We start from the raw sequence: 19,865 nt of genomic DNA on the forward strand, positions 1-19,865 counted from the left end.
TTTGTTTCTTTGAAAATATTAAAGTATTGATAATAGTAGAAAACAGTAATATTATTCCCATATTGCTATAATAAATTGTATTTCTCCAGATGGAATATTTATAAACTATTTAGATAATGGATTGTAGTGAATTAATAATGCACAGGGATATAGCGACTCATTAATGAGAGTCATTATTTGTGTGCAAAATGTAACCTTTCAGTAAATTGCAAGAAAAAAAAAGAGCTTTTAAACTTATTGACACTTACATAAAATTAATGAATATTAATTTAATGAAATAGGAATTATCGAATGCAAATTGCTTTTAAGCCACACCTTATGTATATTTGGGTATATAATGCATATTATTATACAGGCAGATACACATTGACAATATGTATATAAAAAGGTGAATATATTCAGAAAGCTGACATAATTACATTTAATTTGCTTGGGCAAAAGTTTATCTATCCATTGTTTGTGGGATTATTCTTTCCAGATCACGTCCTATGGTAGTCTCCTTTCTCTTCTGAGGTCATGAAGGGAAGCTTTGAAACAAAATGTAAAATGAATGATTTAACTTGGGTAATATTTGAGTAAGATTTCAAATATTAATGCAATAGCTTGGGACATAGTAGTAGAGTTGAACAACATGAAAAGTGAAAAATCCAAGTATGTGCCAAGATTTCTATGCAATTCTTCTAACAATGTCATTTGAATAAAAAGCAATGCTTATGAAAATTCATATATTGGGTGGAAGGAATAATGATAAAATGAATCTCATTAATAAAGGTTTCTAATATAAATTTTGAGAACTGCAATACAAAATACTAGGTTGTATTTAAAATGATATGTTAAAAATTATATTTCAACACTATAGAAAATTTACTAGAAATCTACTAGAATTTATTTTGCAATCTATTATGAAGATAGTCATGATAGAACTAAAAGAGAACAAAAACCTAACCACTGAGTTAATTGCTAGGAAATGTGTCATTGTGTGACTTTTTTTTTTAATCTGAGAATTGATAATCAAATTTCAATTTTGAAATGCCATGGGTCCATGATAAGAGAAAAATACTTAGAAAAAAAGTTTAGTATGAACTTTCCTTTTATTAATCCGGTTACAGATAACTTTCTAATATGCCTTCAAGAAAATGATTCCAGATGATACTTTCTATGACTGGCTTCTTTGATGATAATTATTTATAATTTTGATGATTACTTAAATCAAGAATTGGCCTATATACTTAAACAGAAACTTTACAAAAGCTGAAGGGAACTTTATTAAAATCTTACCAGGTCTGTTTACATGACACACTAAGAAAAGACTTCCATGGGAAATCAACTACTTTTCATGACAAAATAGGATTGTTACATTATGTATTATTAGAAAAGTTTATATATTTGCTCCCTGTTCCCATCCCAGATGGATGATGATAATGTTAAATAAAAATAACTTTACAAAGAGGTTAAAACTTGATATAAAGTAAAGAATTGACTGTTGTTTGTTTAATCTCTTTTAGCAGTGGATAAAGTAATCTCTTTAGACACTTCTACATTTGAAGCTTTCTGAGGCAGAATGCACTGCTTATTCATCAGTACATAATATACTAAATCATTTTTCTATCCAAAAGTGTTCGTAATTTAGATTAACATTTACCTATAGAGTCCTTTACACTGGAAACCAGTTTTCAAAATTAAAGTGAATAAAATTCAATCTTCATATATATACTACTTTTTTTGGGAGACTTTTATTGGAGTGGTAGGCACACTATATGAAATGTATTTCACTGAACGTAAGTCACTTAAGTACAAAAGGATACTATGTGATCGTTTAAAGCTTAAAAGTAAAACTTAGAGATGAACACTGTACGCTTCCCTTTGAATATTAAGCAAATGATGGAGACAATAAACATTTAAATAATAGATTTTTCCCTTTTTAAAAATCAGTATGACTTGGCATCATTTTCATGTATAAACACTTATCCTCAAATAATAATACATTGTGGTTGAAATATTAATAGAGAACTAAGCTGTCATATCACCTTTATAGTTTTTTTTAAAGAGAGTTTACATTTGCTTTTAATAGCATTTTATCATTCTAGACTAAATAATTGAATGCATTATACATTTTTGTAATTTAATAGCTTTCCTAATAGCTCGCCCCTACTTCCCCCCAACAGTTATAACTTTGCTATTTGCCTGGAGGTAGGAGAAACCTTAATTTCACTATTTTATAACCCACAACAGTTAACACTTGACCTAGGTCATTAACAGGATTATCAGCAAATTTGTTTAAGCTTTTACTGACAACCTGAATTGCTACGATAATATTTTGATTGTGCCGGAAAGAAACTTCTTGCAACCTCTCAAAATCTATCATGAAATTAATTCATTCTGAATCTATATCTTCCTAAAGACTAATATTGATAATAATAATTCAAGTGGGGAAATGTCCACTTGGATACCCCATTCTCCTTACTCTTATGTTTTATATATCACGCCATTCTTGTCCTTGTGATAAATGAGAAATTAAAAACTCTTAAATAGTAAATATTCTTGCAATAACAATAGATTCATAAGGACAAACCAGCTTCATCGTAACTATGAACAGATTCAATTTTATACTTTCTTATTATTGGTACTGTAGTTAATATGATTTTTCTACCCATTTCAAGATATAAAGTCAATTGAATATGTTTATAACTCAGAAGCAACTGGAACCATAAAAGGGAAACTACATATAACAAAACAACATTACCCCGTGGAAGATTATGGTTGCATTTTATATAAAGTTGTCTTTCCCATGAAACACTAGTAATTGGGAGCTACAATGAAAAGTACATAAAATGAACACAAACATTTTAAACAAAACGTTGTGTACAATCAGAACTTAAAGGTATTTTTTTTAACATTGTGTAGTAGATTTAGGGAGTTTCATGTGAAGATTTTTATTACTTGAATATAATGATTGTTTACTCTTTGCTTTTATAAACAATTTAGTAGTTTCACCTTGATTCATAAGAAACTTATTATCTTTAAAGAAAAGACAATAAGATTCTTTATCGTGTCTATATATTATCCACATTTTAATATTCAAATTTTGGTGTGTTCTTTAAGAGTCCTTCACTTTTAATAGTTTCTCAAAATAACTTTCTTTATGAAGATCCCTAAATGTTAAAATTGTTTCTGAAACTCTGGACTTTTTTCTGAAATAAAATACATGCAATTTTTAAACATCAAATAATCAGTTACATATGCAAAGGATTTTTAGAGGCAAAACATATTTCCACAGTATATTTGATTTACTAACTTCAACACAAATGGAAACAGCAAGAACTGTTCTTGAGAGTTACATTCTCCAAGTCATAAAATCTTCAAGAAAATATTAATAAAACTTTCCACAAATCATCAAAACTCGATAAGTTCTTACAGACATTTACTTACTAGTAGATCTGTGATGTGGGTTACCTTTGATTTTAGTCATTTTCCAATGATTTTGTTTGGCATAAATACTAGATGGAAGGAGAAATATGTATTTCTTGGAAAAACACTGTTTTGCAAATCATTTTCTGTGAAGATCCTCAACTTTATTTTTTACACACTTGTCTTTAAAACTTTTAATAAATCTTGTTCTTTTAATTCCTGTTTGATAAAAGATTTAGAAAAATAGATGCAGGTGCCCCCTTTTTGATTCTGTTTTCAGAGATCTGGATTTTATCACCAGGGAGGGTCAGAGCAGGGCTTTTACCAAGTGCACAAGTAGCTTTCCACAGATTTTTCAAATAAAGGGATGACTGGTGGTGTAAAACGTTCATTATATTATTCATCCAGGTATACTGTAAACCAGGATTAGAAATTTATTTCTAAGAAATTTGAAAACCTTAATTCTTCTGTAATGACTTTAGAAATAAAAACATTCTTGGACGTTTATAAAATGCAAAGGATTCCAAGACACAAATCAATCTAGGCAGACACCCCTCCTGGAAATCAGGGTGTGGGCACATGTGCACCCCTTGATTTCACTCTCTGTGTCTGTTACCAGCTCCCTAGAATCAGGTAGTTCTTGGAATCTGGCAGAAGTTTTCCTCTTGGAAAAGTCTGAAAGTCAGCAAGTTTTAGTTTGCCTCCTACCAGCTTTATGTGAAATTAAAAAAAAAAAAAAAAGGTGGTGGATTACAAAGAGAAAAAACGTCTTTGCAAGAGAAAAGAAAATAAAAAGTCGTTTAGAAAGATGGAGAGGTAGAGAAATGCAAAGATTCTAAAACCAATGATAATATTTGTCTTTTGCTTAAAAGAAAAATATTTATCACGTCAAACATCTGGCTAATCAATTTTTAGTAGATCTCTAAAAACCTGCACACACACACACAAAAGGGTGTGTGTTTGGGGCGGGGTGCGGGTTTGGGGGGCGTTGCGTGCTTTTGTTTCTCCTCTCAAGTTCACACGCTTTTGATTTTTCCCCTGAAGAAAATATTTTGTCTAGGAAAGTTTTGAGAGTGTAAGCCAAACCCCTTTGGAAGCCTGGGCCTATGCATGTGGAGGATGGATGGAATCAAAACCAGTTCAGCAGTAAAGCCCCCAACTTGGAGTGATGTTATTAAACTGGAAGCCCTGAGTGGGGAACCCCCTCCCTCCCTTCATTTTTAAACCATGTCCTGCTGTTCCAGTCAAAGCAGAGGGTGAAAATCCACATAATCCAAACCAACATGGTGAAGTCAGAATAATAGGCGAGGATTGAGGGGGAAAACAAGTGGCAGCACTGTACAAATAAACTGTTGTGAATAACCTTAGCCATGAACTGGGGCGGCCACAGGAGGTATGATGGCGCTTCTCTTCCTTCGCATCACACCTCCCACATTTGATAATGCAATACTGATTAAATTCCAAAAGTGTGCCCTGAGAAATTTTAGCACGAAACAGAGCTTTACGGGGAATTCCAGGGATGTGGCAACCGAGGGGTGAGCAGGCGCCCTCGCGGCCACCACACCCACCACCAGGGCATCTTAACCTCAAACTCTCCTCCGCCGCCGGGACCAGGCTCATAGGTGCGGCGGGAAAACGGAGTCTACCAACAATTCACTACTTTTCACTCCTCATCGTATTCAAGATCGGATCAGAAAAGCCCATCTCCGGGTCCACGTCCCCCAGCTCAGCTCAGCCCTCGGGGTTCGGTGGTTCTTTGTGCGCGAGCGTCTCCGAGCCCGGCGGCCAAAGCGCGCTGCCCGGGCGCTGCGAGCCAGCGCGGCCTCCCGCGGGCGGCGGGCGGCGAGCACGCGCGGAGCCCCTGCGGCGGCCGCCTTCTTGCCGGCGGCCGGCGCCGGACGCTCGCCGCCGGGGCGGAGGCTGGAGCCAGGGGAGCGCGAGGGCGCCAAGTTCGGCGGAAACTAGGGCCGGGCGTAGGCGGGGCGGGCCAGAGGGAAACGTGCGCCCTCTGCCTGCGGCCACGGAGCTGCCGACGCTCGGAGAGGAGGCGTCCTCCGCAGCACCTGGGACTCTCCTTACCTGGGGAGAGCGCGAGCGGCTCGGACGCGCCAGGCAAGTCCCGACTTTCACAACGGGCTCTGACCCGAGGTCTCTGTCGTCCTCACCCTCAACTCCCCACCTCCCTCCATAGCTGGCAGTCTTTGCAGCTTGGCGTCTATAGTTGGCGCGGTCTGTCCTCCTAACTTCCGGCCCCGCGAGGTGACAGGTGCAGGAGGGGGACAGGGTTCTCCAGGGTTCACAGAATTCCCTGGAGAGTTGGGAAAGCTCCTCGTACCCTGCCCGCTCGGTTGGGACGAGCCTGAGACGTCCATTGTCCTGCTTGCTGCTGTGTTTCCCGACCCCTTTGCTATTTCTTGAATTTTCAGAAGATGTCTCTCCAGACGAAAATGAACTTTTTTTTTTTTTTTTTTTTTCAGTTTTCTTTAAGACCATCTACTGGTGTCACCTGTTAGGTCCCTCGGGAGAGCTAAGGGGCATGTTCTACAAACCCCCTCCCCACCCCGTGCACAATCGAAAGTTGTCTGTTTTCCCCACAGCCCCATATTTGATTGGCACCGTTTTTTTATTAAAACAGGATTTTCCCTCTTCTGATTTTGGGAGTAAACCTGGAATGGGCCAGGAAGGGTTTCTGGGAGCGGTATTACCGAGGTAGGTTAGTAGTTGTATGATGCTGATGTTTGTGTGGTCATCAAAACTTTAGTGTTTTTCATAAAAGATAGAATTGTTGAATCCAGGGCATTCCAAGACTAAATATGGCTTCAGTGTCATGCCCGGTAATCAGATAACAATTACACAGAGTTCCACTGGTTGGAAAGATTTTTCCCTTACATTGTCATTGAGTACTTACTGGACCTCATTTAATCTTAAAGCTGCCCTAAAGTAGGTATTATGACATCTCCCATTTTACAACTGAGGAAACTAAGTAAACTCATCGTAATAAATTAGTAACTGAGCCTGGCCCTCTCTTGTCTGTCTTCTGATTTTAACCTCATATGTTTTCTCTTGTACACAAATGCCTGTAAATTAAAGAGGTCTCCTATTCAGGAAAAGCACTAGCTTCTCAACCTCAATCCTACTGACTATACCAATGTGTCTTGTTGACTCCCCCAAAAAAATCTTAGAAATACTCAGTATTGGAGTGAAAACTCAGACTTCAAAGTACTTTCAAAAAAGTACTTCAAAGAGTACTTTGAATCTGCAGTGTTTACCCTCATAAAGTATGATTATCTGCTCAGGCTGGGGACTCACTAAGAATTAAAAAAAATTTGATGTGGATAGAGGAATAAAAGATGTGATCTGTGATGTTTTTTCTTCATGCATTCTTACCTCTGTCTTCCTTTCCTGACACTCAGACACTCCTTTCCTCACCCTGGAAAGATTCTTATCAAGAATTCCATACACAGAGATTGTGAGGCAATTATCAATATAACCTGGATGTGATTTTTTTTTAGTTTTATATAATAAAAATGAAGTGTGAATTAACTATTGGAATTGTCATAAAGGTCAGTAATGGGTGGAAGTAGAACTTGGCCTAAAAAGTAGACTTTAATTTCTATGGAAACTTTCCCCTATTTGAAAGATAATTTATATATTACTTAAGATGAGAAAATAAATTATAAAGACTTATATCCTCTTTCATAAAAACACTTGTACTCTATTTAAGTGGAGGCATTGAGAAAAGGTAGCTAAAACAGGGTTTTGAAAGGTAGCAAATTAAGTTGGGGGCAATTATATTTTTCACGTGGGTGTTTCAGCACATATGTTTTGCATTAATTGCTGCAATAAATTCTGTTAACCTGGCAAAGAGCAAAAATAGCATATTGATGACATCAGGCTTTCAAATCAGAAAGCTGCTTTCAGTACCTTGCTTTCTTCTCTGCAACATGAGAAAAAAAGTTTTCAAACATGTTATCCTTTAGGTTCCCAATGAGTTTTCTAACCACTCAAGCTACTGGCACATTTTCCATGAGCAAAAGCGAAGGCTTAGCAACAAACTTCTGTTTTCTCACTTCTGATGGATTAGAATCAACAACTGTTTTCCCTACTATTTAGTGTTCTAGTTCATATATGATTTTGCAGAGCTCTCAAAAGTCAAGAAAATGTAAACGTGACTTCAAAATCTCCAAACTGAGATGCCTCTTGTTTTAAGACAAAAATTCTTGACAGATTACCCAGTGGGGACTGGAGCAAGGGGAGAAGCCTGGGTTAATTTTATTGCTGATAAGTCTATTTAATCAACATGAAAATGGTTTCATCTTGAATTTTCTATATATTCACTAAGGAGAGGTTAATTTATCGTCTTTCAAATAATAAAGATAGACCAATAAACTCTGCAGGTCCAGTAAAAAAATAACACGCATCCCCCCCCACCCCCGCCCCCTCCCTTGATAAAAAATGAGACTTTAAAGTTTATTTTTTGCCAGTGATAAAGTTAGTTGGTTTCTAATTAATATGAAATTTAGGCATTCCCTATCTATCTCAGAATGAGTACGGGAAATAGAGAACAGCTTGTTAGTAGTTAACATATACTTTATTTCTTGATTTTCAAACGTAATTTAGCAATAAATAAAATTCTATCGATTTTAGAAAGGTACATTTTTTTATTGCATATGATAGCAATCTTCACACTGAGAAGTTAGGCTGGGAAGCTGATTTCCAATCGCTTCCTTGCAGATTGTCTAAATAATCCTCTGGTTAAGCAGAACAACACTCCGAGGAAAAGTCTATGTGCAACACTGTGTGTGAGTGTGTGTATGTATGTGTGTGTGTGCGCATGTGTATGACCAACAGTATTGTCCCCTTACGTAACTGAACCATTCCCTTTAAATTTTCCTTTCCAAAGGTGATCCTTTGGAAACTTAAGTTTTACTACCCTAGCCCTAGTGAAAACATTAGAACTCTACATTTAATTTCAAAGGCATAAATTTAAAAAACATTAAAATGAATTAAGAAAAATGTTAAGAAAAAAATTAACTCATCTTTCATACTACAATAATTTGGTTTATTTACCAAACAGTGCACACCTGAGAATTAGTTACTGGATTTTGGAAAAAGAAGGTTATCGACATGTTGAAAGGCCTTGAAGATAACAGCTTAGTTGGGACAGGTGACTACAAAATGAATACTTACATAAAAAAACTTTTAACATAGACGTGAAAGTTATAAAAAGTGCATTATGAATCTTTACAGAAGATTAGCTGCCTAAAACAGAGTCCCTGGAATATAAGGAAGATTTTTTTAAAAAGATAAAGTTAGTAATAACAATAAATTAGTAAAAAGAAAGGGAGAAGACTAAATGATTTGCCTAATTTCCTGTGATAGGGATAATTATAACCCAGATTTTTTTTTACTGCATATATCTAGAAAACTTTATAAATAATTTGAATGAATGCATAATAAATACATATACAAGTAAAAAGCACTTTTGAAAGAACCAAACATTCAGAAATAGCTATTTTAATAAGCACATATCTAAGCTCAATGTAAATTCTGTGTGAACGTATACATGCACACACGTGTGTGTATTGGAAATGCACATGATTGAATATCAAAAAAGACCATCCCAAAATAGAAGCTTCTATAGGTGCTATTCATATTATGACTACACTACCAAGAAAAAACTGAGATTTGTCTGAATTCTGCATTCTCTTGCAGTGATAAATGAAGTTTCCTGACCAGCACAGCACTAATTGTTTGATACTTTCCATTGACACTATGCTCCTAATATGAAAAATAAAGGGCTAGAGTTTTGAATTAAACTGATAGGCATGTGGCACTTCACTGGATCCTTTGTGGGTCTTTATAAAGACCCATATTTATACAATGAAGAGTTTGTTTATATGTGTGTGTGTGTATGTCTGTAGACAACAGTCATGGTGTATGACATAAAGTCTAGATGTAGATATCCTCTAGAATATGATGAAGTCAAAGCTATATCCTTATTTTAATTTTCCAGAAATTTAAACCAATTTATTCTGCATTATGCTTCTTTTAAAATTAAAAGTTTTGTGATATAAAAATGTCCAAAGAATGTTTTTAAATTGAAATTTAATTTCATCACTACACTTTTTGTTCCCTACGTTAAAATTTGAATCCTTATATCCAAGGGACTTACAAGCACATTTTTATTTTGAAAATAACTACTATATTAGAATTGTTTTGTAGGCCATCTTCTACATTCTATTCCATTTTCATAGCCATTGTTCAAACCCTGACTAAACAGGTAGCTTATATTTAGTAGTCAAAGGTTAATAATCAAGCGATATAATAAAAAATATATACCAAGACAGCCTGAATTTATGGTGTGAAGGCAAAATATATGTGCTAATGCTTGAGCACCTATTTGCCCTAATGATTATTTATATAATTTCAAATTGAAGGATATATTTTCATTTTTCACTTTTTAATCTGTCAAAAAAGTCCTTTCAAAGTAGAAATAAACAAATGTTTCTGTTCTAGAACACTTTAAAAAGCTAAAATGTGTTGAAAAAGTACAATGTTTACATAATCATTAATGTTCTACTTTTAGTACCTTACATTTTGGGAAACACATTTCACTTGTCTAAATGATTCATAATACAGGTTGACAATGCACAGAAGCAAAGAGACCTGCTATTCTAGGGACCATTATCAAAGCTGAGGTTGTTAATGTAGTAAAACCTCATTGACAGTAGAACATCCCCACTCATTTATTTGAAAGAATTATTTTGTTATAAGAACACATTCCCAAGGGATATTTTAATAGCTGTTTTCTCCATAAGAGTATTAATATCAGAGTGACCTTCAGGTTTCTCAGATTAAAAAGAAAAAAATAGAAAATTTTAACACTTTAGAAGCAACAGAGAGTTAACATTTACTAAAGTATCCAAGTTTCAAGTAGAATTTTGGTCTGTGTTTCTGTTATTTCCTTGAGCTGCTCTAGTCATGAGAACACAAGACATCTTACTGTAAGACTATGTTTTGATTCCAACGACTTCTTCCTGCTGTTGGCAAAGATTGAGATGCGGCAGCTAATTACAGTTTCTTCTTTAATTAGGACCTGCCTGTATAGAAGTTAATCTAAAATTATTGCCCAGGAAGAAAAGCTAATAAGAAAAATTTGATAGTATACCACCTTGTCCAGAAATCTGCTTGTATCCCATAAATAAGCCATTGATACCGTGCAACAAGGGGTTTTCCACAGAAATGTCTAGCACTACACATTTTTAAAAATTTTTACATAATTATTTTTCTTGGTTATTTGAGAAATTATCATAAATTTATACTTCTATGACACAAAATGCCTGTAAAATTTAACATAGATTACAGGAAGTTTTATCTACCCACAATTAATAGATTATAGTTGACTTCATTTATAGTTTAAAACATTTTTATAATTTTTAGTCTGTGAAATACAATATTAATGATCTATTACAAAGATGTTTTAATTATGTTTAGTTAGAAATAAACATAAACAGGAAGCCTATAGGAGCTGTTAACTAAGAATATATAATCCTAGTAGATAAAAGTTATGTTGAAATAGATAAGTACATTAATAAAACTGACTTCTCTAAATTTCTTCTCTGTGGCATACCTGGGTGTGTACAGGAAAAACGAAAAGCTGAACTTTGGTGGACTCCTGTCAGAAAATACATCTTGATTTCTTGATTCCATGTTATGGTTGACCAGAGTACCATACAGAGAATTACAACACTGAGATCAAAATGTATTACTTCCTGTATCATTTTCTTCTATTTGCAACATTTAAGTATAACTTAGGAGCAGATTAAAGGACTCTTCTGCTGTCTGTAACCTAGAGCAAAGCTACTCTTTTCATCATAACAGAAAGAGATGAAAATGATAAAGATAAATAGTGTACAAGAAATGTGGCTGGGACAATTACAGTGATGGCACAAACAGGAAAGGAAATATTATTTTTTAGTAAAGACAAGACATAATCAAAGGATGGGTTTGTTTTCTGCTGTAGTGGTTTCATAGTTATTTGCACTTGGTTATAAAAGCACCTTATAACTGAAGGTTTTACAAGAAAACATGTCTGTTATTACAAGTCTGAAATTCTTTAGCCATTAAACCCTACTGTTCACCTTGACATTTCTAAATGTTTTCTTAAATGCAGCTATAGCATTACCGCAAAGCATAGATATGTTATTGAATAATTGAAATGATCTTCCACTTCAGTAAGAAATTGTGGCATTTAATTTTAAAAATTATTTTAGTACTGTCTGTATATTTGCAGCACTTAATCTAAAAGATGTGAATATTTGTTTAACTCTTAGTCTAAGTGGACAGATAGCCACTATGAATCAGAATTTTGAAATGCTCTTGAAAAATCTTGGTGTATTAATGATTCTTTAAATGTAAAACTCCAGAAATTTATACCCAAAGTTTTTAATCTGTCCTTACTAAATGAGAACATCTGTTGCAAAATGTGATTTTAATGACTGAGTCCTTTAAAAAATTTTAATGAGTTCTTATTAGTAAGAAGGGAAGGTGGTATATAAATTCTTGGCACAGACAATTCTTTTTGACATTGTCAATGCCAGTGAGCAAAGGAGTAGACATTGGATTCTGCCTCTTCATTATCACAGAGGGTAAGAAGGGAAGAGAGAACAAGACTCCTGAGCGTCTTAAATCCATAATTCAGCCAAGCGGGAAAAGTGACAGTAAAGATCAGTGGCAGGAATGAGAGCAAGGGTTCCTTCTTTCCAGAAGCACTTACAACCAATATGAGCTAGTTTACCCTATACTTTGTTCTTATTCCTTTACTTCATTCTACGCCTTCTAATTCTCATCAGACACCACACATCATTTTGACCAGCAAATCTCATGTTAATGCCCACCCGAAAGCCAATTCAAGGAGACTGAGTGAGGATTCCCTTACTGTTTTCATGAATGTAAACCCCTTCACCTATTTATACAATTTTTTCTATTTAAAAGCAGTGAGACTAGACAGAGTAAAGCATGTGAAAGACATCCAGAACCATATCCATCCGGACTTCCCACAATGATTTTTTTGCCAAAAACTCCTATTTATATCTCAAGTGGAGTTCTAACACTTCAAAATGTGTCCAAGTTAAATCACTTTTTGAAGTTAATATATGCTACATAGCTCTTTGAATAGAAAATATTCTGAAATTAATGAAATGACATATTTTCTGTTACAAACCAAAAATATTTGGAAATGAACCATTAGAATATGAAATCTGGTAAGAGCACATTTATATCTTTGGCAAATAACCTAGCATGAGGCAGTCATTAAAGAATTAGTCTATCTATATATTCCCACCTACCCTTAAGAATAATTTCCTAATATTTTTGTTAAAATTCATAATTGTGAACTCAAAAATTTTAGCAATTAAAATAAATATTCCATGTTACAAAGTGTCATTAAAACTCAGACTGCAATATATTTGTACATCACAATTCTATCTGCCCTGGCATTTGAATAGTGGCACCACTTGAAAGGCTATGATCAGGTCTACATCGTTTTTGGGAGAGGAAAGCATTAGTAACTAATGTTCTTGCCTGTATCAGTGTGGGGTTTAAGACATGGCATTGCAAGGTTAGATTTAGTCAATGTATCCAGAGACATCACTCACAGCAGGTTGACTTTCAAATTCCATTAACTTTTCTCTTCTTCTTATCTCAATTATGCTGCACTCAAGATTGCTATACAACAGATCACAGGAGACTTGAGGTTTATATGCTGGCAAATTCCAGTCTAGCAACCATTGACTTTAAGTGGCTAGAATGCTTAGACTGTGTTGTTCTTATTTGGCTATAGACAAAAACACTTTATAAACCCCAAATAGGTGCTTTTAAAAAGTGTCTTGATGTCACTTTTCTTCTCTATTAGGCCATATATTGACGGTTGGTTTTCAATACAATTCAGAAGAATTGTATTGGAACTGTTGTTAGATAATATTTTAAGTTTACAAGAACATTGAATCTGTATAGCATGTTATAACCTCAGGTGGCTTTAACTAAATTTATATTATTTGATCATCACGGCAACATTGTGAGATAACCAGTGCAGACCTAATTATGTTTGATAGACAAGCGGATCAGAATCATGAGTAATGCTGCTAATTGTGTGTTCCCTCAATCATGCTAAATGGAGTGCACTAAAAATTCAATTTCTGAGTAAATGAAATACATTTAATTAATCTCTTATACCAATTTTAATTGACAGTGCAATACAATTCTTTTTGGTTTAGCTTTTCTCCTTTGAGTAGAAGCCAAATGCCGATGTGATAAATCCAGTCCTTTCCCCCCCATCATTATCATCAGAGAAAACTTAAGGGTATAGTTCTTGAGTTAACAACCTACATTCCAATGAGTAATTTACTAAGTGGAGAAAATATTTATATCTTCCTTGCCTCAAACACTTTTTTCCTCTGGTTATTAATACTGAAATTAAATCAACCATTCATCTTAGCAGGTGGGATAACATATATTCATCATTTAGTACATATTCAATTATTACATACACACAAAAACATTGAATCATTTAAACCCCTGAAGGTATTACAAATGTGATCCAATGATTTATGAATACTGGCCCTGTAAATTCTACGATGCAAATCCTGTGTAAAACTCAGAGAAATCAACCGCTGACTGTGATAGAACCAACAACTGAACTATGTATGTCTTTATCAGAATAAATGTTGGTAACATACTTTAAAGGTGAGGATGTATTCTCATATTTTCAAAAATTCTTTAACATTATATAATCTGAAATGTTATCCGTGACATTAATTGGTAGAAGTTTTTAAAAAAATCATTTTCCAGAGATAATTTCAATATAATTAAGCATACTGTTAATTTCCAAACTGATATCCTGGGAAATAACTCCATTATGGAAATTACACTATGTAATCCATGCAGCAACTATCTTCTTCTTTTATCTAAATATAATTACTTCTCACTGGCATTAATTTATTGTGAGGGGAAAAAAGTTTAATCATTAAGGAATTCCAGTGTAATAGGTTAAGTTTATGTGTTTTTTTTCCTCTGAGAACTTTATCTTTTTTCTCTTAATGATTAGGAATTTTTCTTATACTCACCCAGTATATTTATCATCTAACCAGCTAACCAAAAATCTTCTTTCAAAAAGCAGTGCTTGAAAATTTAGAATTCTAACATCAATCAAATATAATTCTTTTTCTTAACATTTATATGATTTATGTTTCCTTTGTAAGAAAATAATTGGGATGATTAAAGAAAGGGTGGTGCTTTTCATGCATCAGGAAGCCCTTTATTGACAACACATGGTCATGTTGTGCTTTGCATGTATTAACATTATGTTTTGATTTGTGAATATATGGAACCCTTCAAAATGACTGTCTGTTATTATATTTATTGACTCACCTGCTCTGGTTCATGTTAATAATACCTGCATATTTTATGTAAACTTCCTCTACATCTTCCATTAATCAATCATGGGGTTGTTTTCTAACTTAGAAGAAGGATGTGGGAAAACTATAGTTTCCATTATTTAACAGATTGACAATCAACATGAGCCCTTTGTTATTAATTAAACTTAAAGTATCTTTTTATATTTTACTTTCTAGTCCATTTCAAATTAATGCTCTCTGTGTTGAAAATAAATCATTTGCCTTTCTCTTTTAATAATATATTCAAAATGCAACTACATTCTTGTTATATTTTATTATTCATCAGACTTTTTAATAACTAGCACAAAATTCTGAGTGAAATCATTAAAGTGTTTGGGTAACAATACCCTTTTTAAAGAAGTAAAGCTTTACAAGGTGCTATTATAATACATATTTTTGCTTTGGCTTCTCCTCAAATTGATAGCTAAGCATTTTGTTCATTACATAAGTACACAATTTATACAGTATTTATTACAGTATGTTTGGTTTTGGCCAGGGACAATATGAAGATGCCATATCAAAATATGTACAAAAAGAAATACGATTCATTATGGAAGCATACTTAACTAATTTATAGTGAAATCATGTCAATTTATTAAATTTAATGGTCTTTGCAGTTATTTTGATTTCATGTTAGCATTAATGTTTCCTATTTTGTATTTTTATAGTGTCCTCTTTAAACCTGTAATTATTCTGTCAATATATTAAATATACAATATATATATAAACAAACATAAACAGTTTAAAGTCACAGAAACTTTTGATCCCTTAACTTTCCCTGTGGTTGCTTTTCTTTGTAATTCCCTTCTTCTACTCATCATACACATATAATGAGAATGAGCAGAGTCGTGTTTTTTGAACACATTGATATTATTATATCAGCAACAACAGACAACATTAACTTGACAGAGGTAAATAGAATTCATTCATTTTAACTGTTTTTGTGTATCTGTGTTTTCTTTTAGTCAATCTACTGGATTCAAAAACAATTCAGGGGGAGCTGGGCTGGATCTCCTACCCATCACATGGGGTGAGTTTGATAAACTATTGAAAGGAACATGATTCTTCTGTCCATTGCCTCTCTTAGAGAGCAGGAGGAATTATTGGGAACAGGAATTCCTGTACTTCTGATGACAAGTTATGCTTATCAGTATATTCAATACATGGACTAACACAGCTTAATATTTGTATCCAATGGAACTATTGAGAGTTTTGAAGTATTTTTTTTCCCCTTCTGAATTTATCAATTGCTTGAATGAACTAACTAAACAGTTTAATTATTACTACCATCATGCAGATGATCTAAGCATGATCACCTAACATTTTTTGTGTGATGTGGTCAAAATAGGTGAGTTGAGCAGATACTCTAAATTTTAAGTAATGTAGAAAGTGTGTATTTGGAGATGGTTGCCTCCAGAGCTGTAGCCTTAAAATCAACTGTGGTGACAGTTCCACATAGGGTAGGTATTTGTGAACAGTATAAGCCTGTGTTGCCTTAATTTCTTTGCTTAAAGTGTCTTCAGTTTGTCTAGATCAGTTTAAAACTGGGCATTTTATTTAGGAAAATATGGCTGCCTTTAAATTCTAAGCACTGTATATACCTTTAATCTTTTGTCAAGCCAGACACAGATTACTAAGGTGTATGGCATTTTGGGACACGAATATTTATGATGAGCCTTTGTGTGAGAAAATTTTCCTTCTCTTTTTTCAGAAAAAAGAGGGTCATACATTTGGAAATTTTTTGTTCCTAGAAAATTGTACAAAAGTTGCCTAAACATATCTGTTTTGTTTCCAAGGATAGCCTGTGGAAAATGCAAAGTGCTATTTAGGAATATTTGTGATAGGAGTAAATGTGTATATTCCTTTTTCTTATAGGCCAGCCTCTTTTCAAAGAGGTTATAATTACTTCGACTTAGTATTGGTGTTCAGTCTTTAGATTTTTGTGCCTAAAAATACTAATTTTTACTACCAGCTTCTTCTTCACCGACGAATGTTTTGCATCAGGGATACTTCATCTATCTGTCATCTTTGTATCTGCTTCTCTTCCTGGTGCACCTTGACACTGACACGATGCCAAAACCTATCACATAATCAGGCCTTGTTTAGTTGCTTAGAAGGGGAGAGTATGAAGTAAGCCAAGGTTTGGTTTTCCCATAGGTTTAAAAGGAATCAAATGGTTAGGGTAAAAGCACATCCTGGGTAGTCATAACGAATGAGTTGAAACTCAGGATTGAGCTGGAAAACTCATTTAAAACTCATCATCCAAAACTCAAACCTAACTTTAATTTTGATTTTAGAAATTTGAGTCTTTCATTACCCCATTAGATAACATATCATAGAAACTTGCTGCCTAAGGAGATATGAAAAGCAAAAACCATACTGACACTTTACATATAGATATACATTGTAAACAATAAGTTAACTTGTATATCAAAGCAGCAGTCTACCTCTTATTTTCCTTTAAAGAAGGTATAAAGAAAACACATCTCTCCATGTTGAGCATTTGGGGAAATGAATTCATTTACCTTGTTAATCTCATAGATTTTATGATGAACAAAGTTCACACTTTTACTTCCAGAGAAATGTTGGGTGGGGAGGGATGTTCTAGAACCCTGCCACACACAGTGTGCACGTGCACCAACCAGCAGAGTCAAAACCTGGGAGATTCTTAGAAATGCAGGCTGTCAGGCCCCACTCCCGATGAATCAGAATCGGCATCTTAACACGGTCCCAGGTGATTCCTAAGCACATTAAATTTAAGAAACACTCCTCAGGGTAACTGGCCTCTTGACTTTTCCCATCTCTTGCCCAGTTTCCTACCTCCTTTCTCCTAGGAATCGCTTATGGTTTTCTCATGAACAGTTTTCAGTCTCTCCTTTAGCCTCAGAAAGCTGACCTCAGGCGCTCCGGCCTCCTCTTCATTGCTTTCCTGGTTGATCTTGCAGCTGTTACTTCGCTATTTCAGATGCATTAAATGGCCTAAAACAGCTAGTCAGGTTCTCCAAGCTTATCATTAAAACCAGCAGGGAGAAAAAAAAAAATCTCCCCAACAGATCATGATGTTTATAGTACCTTAAGCTCCAAATGATTAAAATAAAAGAAAAACCAAGTATGTGAATTATTGTCCTGGGGTGATTTGTAGTACATTTTTCCTTTAAATCTTCCCCCTGTATTATGTTAGCCATAATGTTCATGAGGAAATAAGTAGCACTAATTTAGAAAATGTGACATTAATATTCATTTCTTTTTGAGAAACTGATGCTATTCTTGAGTGAAAGCTCAATTCTTGAGTCAATTTAAGTTTGGGATTTAACATCTTTGTTTGTATGATTGTTTGTGCCTTTAGATTCAATTAATCATTTTTATTGCCTAATCATTGTCATTTTCAATTTGACAAGGATAGAGGAATTTTGTGTTTGTTTTGGTTTTAAAGGGAATAGATAGTTAAATCAGTACTGATATCTATGATGCAAGCTTTTCCATAAAAAAATGAAGTGATAGCTGGAAACAACTTTGAACTAGTCATTGTTTTAATTAATTAACGCCAATAAGTAAAAGTGCATCTGTTTGCAGGTTAACTAAAATATAAATATAAACCTTGGAAGAAAAAATTATAACAATGTCAGACCATACTGAATTACTGAAATATCCCACTCTCTTCTTCTTCTTTTCTTTCTTTCTTTTTTTTTTTTTTTTTTTTTTGGTGAGAACATTTAAGTCCTACTCTTAGCAAATTTCAATTTTATGATATAGTGTTATCAGCTACAGTCACCATGTTATACATTAGATCCTCAGGCCTTATTCATTGTATAGCTGAAAGTTTGTACCCCTTTACCAACCTCTCCCTATATACCCCACCCTCACCACTTTTCTACTCTGTTTCTATGGAGTTTTTTTTTTTTTTTTAAGATTCCACCTATGAGTGATACCATGCAATATTTGTTTTTCTCTGTCTGGCTTATTTCACTTAGTGTAATGCCCTCAAGCTCCATCCGTGTTGTCACAAACGGCATGGAAAATCCTGCACTTTTGGTTTAGGGCAGTGGTTCTCCATGTGATGAGGGGTAGATAAGGGGGGAGGCAATTCTGATTTTGCCCCATGGGGATATTTGTGTGGAGATATGCTGGTTGTCACAACTGGGAAGGCAGGGCACTACTGGCATCTAGTGTGGAAGACCAGGCGTCCTGCTAGTCACTGTACAAAAAACAGGACAGCAAAGAATGATCTGGTCCAAAACGACAGCATCCAGGTTGAGAAACCCTTGCTTAGGGTTTGGATAATGAAGCTCTCCACCAGGAGCTATGGTCACTGAAAAGATCTTGGGGACTGCCAGCAACTTCTCTAAGTCCCAACGATACTCCCATTAGAAGCTCTAAATTCCAAATCTCTTGAAATATAAATTTTAAGAAATAAGCCAATAATTCATTCCAAATTTGAAATGAATCTTTCATGGAATGATTATATCACATGAACCATATAAAATTAATGTATTTTGGGGAAAATTGTCAAGAGTGACCCATTCCTTCATGTATATGCTTTTCTATTTCTATTTACCCTCTTCCCCAGAGATACATTCACTCATAAAACCTTACAATTAACCTATGCTATTTTCTTGGGAGGATTACTTCTATCTCTATTTTCAAATGGTGCTTCAAATCTTAGAGGAAACCTGGTAGAAAAGTATGGTACTATACTATTAGGCATGGGACAAATTCCCCAAATAAGTATCTGTGAAGAAGTTTAATGAAACTTTGGTTTTCTCTAAATGAATTTCATGAAAATAATACTCAAACTTGTAAACTGAAATTATCAAGGGGGTCATGAACAGCAGTTCATCTTTCAGTAGAAGAGTTTTATTTGACATGGATATTTTCTGGTACTAAGTTTGTTCACTTTAGTAAATTAGACAAGCAATTAACCTTCTCTGGCCTTGTAAACTATGAATTATAATTTTTGAATTCTGGGCTTAATTATCTTCAGAAATTTTAGTAAATTATTCA

The 19,865-nt window shown here is 34.3% G+C and overlaps 1 protein-coding gene across 3 annotated transcripts in view; it reads left to right on the plus strand.

Annotated features, from left to right (window-relative positions):
• The window catches only part of EPHA3 (EPH receptor A3), a 378,027-nt gene that overhangs the window by 17,403 nt on the left and 340,759 nt on the right, over positions 1-19,865 (plus strand). For all 3 annotated transcript variants that reach the window (XM_082392423.1, XM_082392424.1, XM_082392425.1), the window contains exon 2: positions 15,830-15,894. In XM_082392423.1, the coding sequence (XP_082248549.1) occupies positions 15,830-15,894 (65 nt within the window). The remainder of the gene's footprint in view (positions 1-15,829; positions 15,895-19,865) is intronic.

This window comes from Balaenoptera borealis (assembly GCF_965194805.1).
Source record: "Balaenoptera borealis genome assembly, chromosome: 5".
Taxonomy (NCBI): Eukaryota; Metazoa; Chordata; class Mammalia; order Artiodactyla; family Balaenopteridae; genus Balaenoptera; species Balaenoptera borealis.